At 48.5% G+C, this 8,077-nt stretch overlaps 1 protein-coding gene across 1 annotated transcript; it reads left to right on the top strand.

Moving 5' to 3' along the window:
- The first annotated feature begins 3,149 nt into the window (after positions 1-3,149).
- On the top strand, positions 3,150-3,701 carry LOC124613666. Its single transcript, XM_047142383.1, has one exon. The coding sequence runs from the start codon at positions 3,150-3,152 to the stop codon at positions 3,699-3,701; it is 552 nt and encodes a 183-aa protein (XP_046998339.1).
- The last annotated feature ends 4,376 nt before the right edge of the window (positions 3,702-8,077 follow it).

The following is an 8,077-nucleotide window of genomic DNA, read 5'->3' as shown; positions in this document are numbered from 1 at the left end:
CGTATAGTGGGCATGCGGGAGGCCGGGTGGACGTACCGCCGAATTGCTCAACACGTGGGGCGTGAGGTCTCCACAGTACATCGATGTTGTCGCCAGTGGTCGGCGGAAGGTGCACATGCCCGTCGATCTGGGACCGGACCGCAGCGACGCACGGATGCACGCCAAGACCGTAGGATCCTACGCAGTGCCGTAGGGGACCGCACCGCCACTTCCCAGCAATTTAGGGACACTGTTGCTCCTGGGGTATCGGCGAGGACCATTCGCAACCGTCTCCATGAAGCTGGGCTACGGTCCCGCACACCGTTAGGCCGTATTCCGCTCACGCCCCAACATCGTGCAGCCCGCCTCCAGTGGTGTCGCGACAGGCGTGAATGGAGGGACGAATGGAGACGTGTCGTCTTCAGCGATGAGAGTCGCTTCTGCCTTGGTGCCATTGATGGTCGTATGCACGTTTGGCGCCGTGCAGGTGAGCGCCACAATCAGGACTGCATACGACCGAGGCACACGGGGCCAACACCGGGCATCATAGTGTGGGGAGCGATCTCCTACACTGGCCGTACACCACTGGTGATCGTCGAGGGGACACTGAATAGTGCACGGTACATCCAAACCGTCATCGAACCCATCGCTCTACCATTCCTAGACCGGCAAGGGAACTTGCTGTTCCAACAGGACAATGCACGTCCGCTTGTATCCCGTGCCACCCAACGTGCTCTAGAAGGTGTAAGTCAACTACCCTGGCCAGCAAGATCTCCGGATCTGTCCCCCATTGAGCATGTTTGGGACTGGATGAAGCGTCGTCTCACGAGGTCTGCACGTCCAGCACGAACGCTGGTCCAACTGAGGCGCCAGGTGGAAATGGCATGGCAAGCCGTTCCACAGGACTACATCCAGCATCTCTACGATCGTCTCCATGGGAGAATAGCAGCCTGCATTGCTGCGAAAGGTGGATATACACTGTACTAGTGCCGACATTGTGCATGCTCTGTTGCCTGTGTCTATGTGCCTGTGATTCTATCAGTGTGATCATGTGATGTATCTGACCCCAGGAATGTGTCAATAAAGTTTCCCCTTCCTGGGACAATGAATTCACGGTGTTCTTATTTCAATTTCCAGGAGTGTATGAATAAAACGGAAATGAGAAAACAGTGAACACAGCAAACTAATTATTTTGAAAAGTCTTCCGTGGTTGAGGATCCCGTTGCAGCTAAAATATTGATAAATAAAACTTTATGGCTACCGTTTGTATAGTTTTACCCGACAAGCGAAGGAATGAGGAGTGCGCCTACGAGATATCCGGTCTTCTACACGAACAAGACTTTTTCTCTGGTGATTGACGAAGTCTCTTCTCCATCGACGCCTGAAGATAGCGCCGCTTCATGGTGGAGCAGATTCTGTGAGGAAACGGGTCGTCAAAGACTACTTGCCGATGGAAGCCTCGCCCGTGAATTTTATCCTCGTGCATTTCGCATACACAAGAAACATTGACGCCTGATGAGAGCGTGCTCCGTCGTCTGTCAGACAGGCTACCGTTGCGCTCGAATGTGTCAAGTTAACTTAACACTAGAAGTCGGAAGTCTCGGTCTTGGGAAGCTCTCGCCGAAGGAGATGCGGCCGACATATTAAATTTTTAATGAATACAAATACTGTCTACACCACCTGGCTTACAGAGATGCACAGAATGTCATTTAAAGATCGCGACGCACTGATCACATCAATACTTCGTTCATATATGCTGATGAGGCAAAACATGATTTCTATGCACAGATTACGCTATTCGCTTGAAATGGGGGCCAGTGTTTTATTGGTGGTGAGGTAGCCAAGAAATGAACGTGAGTTCCCTTTCAAGTTCCTCAAACCACTGTAGCACGATCCTGCCTACGTGACGTTAACGTTTTGCCTTTCTGGTATAAGCCATCGGTGCCAGGGAAGACATTAATATGAAGGGATCCGGATAGTCCACACCATTGTTCACGTGGTCCATGGCTGTCATGACCCATCTGTAATTACAACATGCAGTATGGAAACACAGCTGAATGTCTCATATATCATAAAAGTGGTCCCATATGCCTGCATCTGCGGCGCGGTGCATGTCTGGAGCAGCGGTTCGCCTCGGTGACGAAGTATTCGGACACAACCATTGACCTGATGTACTCATAACTGAAAAGTGGCTTATCCGTCCAAGTGACATGTCTCTATCAATGCAAAAGGTCGAATCTCGATGACCCCGCACCCACTGCTATCGCAACTGACGACGATGTTGGATCAGCATGGAAGCACTAATGGGTCGTCTGCTGTGGTACGCCATGTTCAATAATATGCACTGAACAGTTTATCCCGCACGGGGAGTTAAAGACGGGGGCCCGTTTCCCACAACCCACTAACTGGAAACCGAGCTATACCCAAATCGCACCTCAAATACACATCACGTGAATGTTTCTCACATTGATGCGTAGACTTTATTCTAGACACAGACAGATAGAGTTCAGGTTCTGGCGAGTGAATAGGAGGCTGATGACCTTAGATGTTTAGTCTCCGTAACCCCATATTGAGCAGCAGCCCTTGTGCATGCACCAACGTAGCTCTTTGGCACCACTTCTGCTACAGAAGGACGCCCATCCTGTTTTACAGAGCGGGAAAGCCCCAATGCAAAGGTCATGTCGTGGTCCGTAGATATCCAAAATTTTGTAGCTAAAAGTTAAAATCTTCTGGGTTGTTAAGCCGTGTCATATTTCCTTCTGAAATAATCGACTTTTCGACCCTTAGGCTGAGATCTTCTTCAGGATTATTTTAGATGGACATATGACGCGGCCTAACAACCTAGAAGATCTTAACTTTAGTGACAATGGCCACGAAACCCTGCAAACTTACATAAAACGCTTGTATGGGCAAGAGGCTTCTACCACCATGAGACGACTGGAGAACCTCCGAAAACGTTATTTCAATTCGCTAGAATTAGCCACCACGTGCAGACAGTGAAAGCCAGGAGGATCTACCAAAGGGCGAGCGAAGCACTTCCTCGTGAAAGAATCCAAATACGTAGAGACTTGAATTATGTTTTAATCGATCGCCATGTTTCACTCGCGATAACTCTCTCATTCCAGGACTGGAATAAGGTGGACAGAATAAAGTCTTCGGATTCCACTGCTATGAAACAAAAAGAAAAGTTCGAGAAGCTAGCAGTTAAAGTGCGCAAGGAAGAAGTCACTGTGGATCCGAAAAGAGTAGTGGTACACCTCTCGTCAGAAGTAGTCGATGAAGCAGCTGTTTCAGTTCTGGCCAAAGGTCTGAATTTTGCAACTATACCGAAGAGAATGCCAGTTGAAGAAATCATAAGCACCGTCGAAGTATCCTTGTTCCGTCTTCCGAAGGTGCAGGCCGAAGAAGTAAGACAAGATGCGTCGAGAGTTCTTCGGAAAGCGAAACCTCCCAAAAGCAACATACTGGCGCAGAAAAGAAAATCTCTTAATGAACTCATGAGAAGCGAAAGCATTGTTGTATCGAAATTGGATAAGGGAAATGCTACCGTTGTTTTGGACGCTGTGGATTATTACAGGAATATGGAACAGCTACTATCTGATGCTGTGTATCGCAAGTCAAAAAACGATCCGACGAACAGAATCGTTAAGAAAGTGAAAAATCTGGTTCAGACTCCAGTTTGGACAGCTCTATTGCAAGAAATCTGCGATCAGTGGGATTAACTCGCCAAATTATTTTTTAGCACGTTGTTTTTGTGTTAAACTGAGACATCTAGTTGGCAAAACAAATATTTTTGTCAACGATTCAAAACATTTTTTTAGAAATTACACGCACTTTGAAGATATCTCCAGGTGCCATTCTTGTTAGCTTCGATGCGATATCGTTCTTTACTGACGTCCCAGTATTAGATTCAGTGAAGATCCTAAGGGAGAAAGTTGCTCCAGAAGTTTGTGACTTGAATTACGTCTTCGTTCGTCCTATTTCAAATACAATGGTGAATTCCATGAACAGGTTGACGGCGTTGCTATGGGCTCACCCATATCGCCAACTGCAGCTGACAGTTATGTGGAACATTTTGAGCAACTTGCTTTAAATAGTGCCCCTTTCAAACCTTCCTGTTGGCTCCGCTATGTTGACGATACATTTGTTATATGGCCACACAGCGAAGAAGAGCTTCATGTATTCCACAATTTCTGAAATGGAATTCACTCCGAAACCGAATTTACCTTGGAGGTTGGGAGTGAGGTCGGTCTACCGTTCCTAAATGTGTTGGTATACAGAAGATTTGTTTGCACTCTAGGTTACAGAGTGTATAAAAAGCCGACCAACACAAACACTTAACAGCTGTGGTCATCAGTCCCCTAGAACTTAGAACTACTTAAACCTAACTAACCTAAGGACATCACACACATCCATGCCCGAGGCAGGATTCGAACCTGCGACCGTAGCAGTCGCACGGTTCCGGACTGCGCGCCTAGAACCGCGAGACCACCGCGGCCGGCGGTATTCAATTGACAAGGCCTTTAGGCGAAATATGAATCACGCTAATAAGAATGACAAGGCACCGCCTTCTCACTCCGTTGGGTTACCGTTCGTTTCTGGGGTCACTTACAGCATAAGCAGAATTCTAAAGAAAAATGGTATCCCGACATCTTTCTTAAGTCAAAACAAAATAAAAGATTTTTTTCCGAAAAAGTGGATGCACCTGATTGCCTCACCAATACGGGCGTCTATCAAGTGACATGTGTCTGCGGCAAAGTGTATACGGGAGAAACGGAAAGAACTATAAAAGAACGCGTTAAGGAACACGAACGGTACACGTGGCCAAAACTAAGTGCAAAATCGACAGTAGCGGAAAATCATGAGAACTGTGGCTCTGACAGTACGTGTACTGGCCAAGGAACCAACATTTGTAGAAGAAAGGTCCGAGAATGCATGTAATTTCAATAGAGAGATAGGTTTCCGGCATCGTAGCTCCCCGACATCAAGGAAGTAAATAAGAATGAGATTTTCACTCTGCAGCGGAGTGTGCGCTGATATGAAACTTCCTGGCAGATTAAAACTGTGTGCCCGACCGAGACTCGAACTCGGGACCTTTGCCTTTCGCGGGCAAGTGCTCTACCAACTGAGCTACCGAAGCACGACTCACGCCCGGTACTCACAGCTTTACTTCTGCCAGTACCCCGTCTCCTACCTTCCAAACTTTACAGAAGTTCTCCTGCGAACCTTGCAGAACTAGCACTCCTGAAAGAAAGGATACTGCGGAGACATGGCTTAGCCACAGCCTGGGGGATATTTCCAGAATGAGATTTTCACTCTGCAGCGGAGTGTGCGCTGATATGAAACTTCCTGGCGGATTAAAACTGTGTGCCCGACCGAGACTCGAACTCGGGACCTTTGCCTTTCGCGGGCAAGTGCTCTACCAACTGAGCTACCGAAGCACGACTCACGGCCGGTACTCACAGCTTTACTTCTGCCAGTACCTCGTCTCCTACCTTCCAAACTTTACAGAAGTTCTCCTGCGAACCTTGCAGAACTAGCACTCCTGAAAGAAAGGATACTGCGGAGACATGGCTTAGCCACAGCCTGGGGGATATTTCCAGAACGAGATTTTCACTCTGCAGCGGAGTGTGCGCTGATATGAAACTTCCTGGCAGATTGAAACTGTGTGCCCGACCGAGACTCGAACTCGGGACCTTTGCCTTTCGCGGGCAAGTGCTCTACCAACTGAGCTACCGAAGCACGACTCACGCCCGGTACTCACAGCTTTACTTCTGCCACTACCTCGTCTCCTACCTTCCAAACTTTACAGAAGTTCTCCTGCGAACCTTGCAGAACTAGCACTCCTGAAAGAAAGGATACTGCGGAGACATGGCTTAGCCACAGCCTGGGGGATATTTCCAGAATGAGATTTTCACTCTGCAGCGGAGTGTGCGCTGATATGAAACTTCCTGGCAGATTAAAACTGTGTGCCCGACCGAGACTCGAACTCGGGACCTTTGCCTTTCGCGGGCAAGTGCTCTACCAACTGAGCTACCGAAGCACGACTCACGCCCGGTACTCACAGCTTTACTTCTGCCAGTACCTCGTCTCCTACCTTCCAAACTTTACAGAAGTTCTCCTGCGAACCTTGCAGAACTAGCACTCCTGAAAGAAAGGATACTGCGGAGACATGGCTTAGCCACAGCCTGGGGGATATTTCCAGAATGAGATTTTCACTCTGCAGCGAAGTGTGCGCTGATATGAAACTTCCTGGCAGATTAAAACTGTGTGCCCGACCGATACTCGAACTCGGGACCTATGCCTTTCGCGGGCAAGTGCTCTACCAACTGAGCTACCGAAGCACGACTCACGCCCGGTACTCACAGCTTTACTTCTGCCAGTACCTCGTCTCTTACCTTCCAAACTTTACAGAAGTTCTCCTGCGAACCTTGCAGAACTAGCACTCCCGAAAGAAAGGATACTGCGGAGACATGGCTTAGCCACAGCCTGGGGGATATTCCCAGAATGAGATTTTCACTCTGCAGCGGAGTGTGCGCTGATATGAAACTTCCTGGCAGATTGAAACTGTGTGCCCGACCGAGACTCGAACTCGGGACCTGTGTCCCGAGTTCGAGTCTCGGTCGGGCACACAGTTTTAATCTGCCAGGAAGTTTCAAGGCAGTAAATACACGGCGGCGGTGTGCGAGCCATTGAAACAACGTGCTGCAAGTCACCTCGCGGATAATAATATTTTGGGTAAACATTCCTCCTCTCTTGCTCTGTCGGTTTTGCGTCAAGCCAATAATGATGGCCAGCCAATAGCAGCAGCAGGAATTTCAATCAATAACCCTTCTCCAGCGTAAGTGTGGAATAATTCCTTTCTATCCAATGACGAAGGGCCATGGGTAGTATCCACAAGACTTTGGGCAATACGCTCCTTCTTCTGCATCAGCGCGGGAATATTAGCCTATGACGATGGCCCACCAGTGGCAGCCACAAGAATTTTAACCATTACTCCCACTTCCCCAGCGCAAAAGCGGAAACTCCTCTCTAAGGGAACGCGACACTAATCTCTGACAGTGTCCTAGTAATAGTGAGCACCGAAACATCCTGAAGAATATCCCAGCAGAGGGGTCGGAACGTCGATTATTTTAGAAGGAAATACAGGGTGTTTCAAAAATGACCGGTATATTTGGAACGGCAATAAAAACTAAACGAGCAGCGATAGAAATACACCGTTTGTTGCAATAGGCTTGGGACAACAGTACATTTTCAGGCGGACAAACTTTCGAAATTACAGTAGTTACAATTTTCAACAACAGATGGGGCTGCAAGTGATGTGAAAGATATAGAAGACAACGCAGTCTGTGGGTGCGCCATTCTGTACGTCGTCTTTCTGCTGTAAGCGTGTGCTGTTCACAACGTGCAAGTGTGCTGTAGACAACATGGTTTATTCCTTAGAACAGAGGATTTTTCTGGTGTTGGTGGTGGTGGTGGTTAGTGTTTAACGTCCCGTCGACAACGAGGTCATTAGAGACGGAGCGCAAGCTCGGGTTAGGGAAGGATAGGGAAGGAAATCGGCCGTGCCCTTTCAAAGGAACCATCCCGGCATTTGCCTGAAACGATTTAGGGAAATCACGGAAAACCTAAATCAGGATGGCCGGAGACGGGATTGAACCGTCGTCCTCCCGAATGCGAGTCCAGTGTTCTGGTGTTGGAATTCCACTGCCTAGAACACAGTGTTGTTGCAACAAGACGAAGTTTTCAACGGAGGTTTAATGTAACCAAAGGACCGAAAAGCGATACAATAAAGGATCTGTTTGAAAAATTTCAACGGATGAACGTGCTGGAAAGGTAGGGCGACCGCATATGGCAACCACAGAAGGCAACGCGCAGCTAGTGCAGCAGGTGATCCAACAGCGGCCTCGGGTTTCCGTTCGCCGTGTTGCAGGTGCGGTCCAAATGACGCCAACGTCCACGTATCGTCTCATGCGCCAGAGTTTACACCTCCATCCATACAAAATTCAAACGCGGCAACCCCTCAGCGCCGCTACCATTGCTGCACGAGAGACATTCGCTAACGATATAGTGCACAGGATTGATGACGGCGATATGC

Source organism: Schistocerca americana, chromosome 4 (genome assembly GCF_021461395.2).
Source record: "Schistocerca americana isolate TAMUIC-IGC-003095 chromosome 4, iqSchAmer2.1, whole genome shotgun sequence".
Taxonomy (NCBI): Eukaryota; Metazoa; Arthropoda; class Insecta; order Orthoptera; family Acrididae; genus Schistocerca; species Schistocerca americana.
The sequence above is the reverse complement of the archived record's forward strand: the minus strand, read 5'-3'. Positions and strand labels throughout refer to the sequence as shown.

What these genes read in the sequence shown, in the direction of transcription:
- LOC124613666 (XM_047142383.1), top strand. Translation starts at nt 3,150, where the DNA reads ATGAAACAAAAAGAAAAGTTCGAGAAGCTAGCAGTTAAAGTGCGCAAG.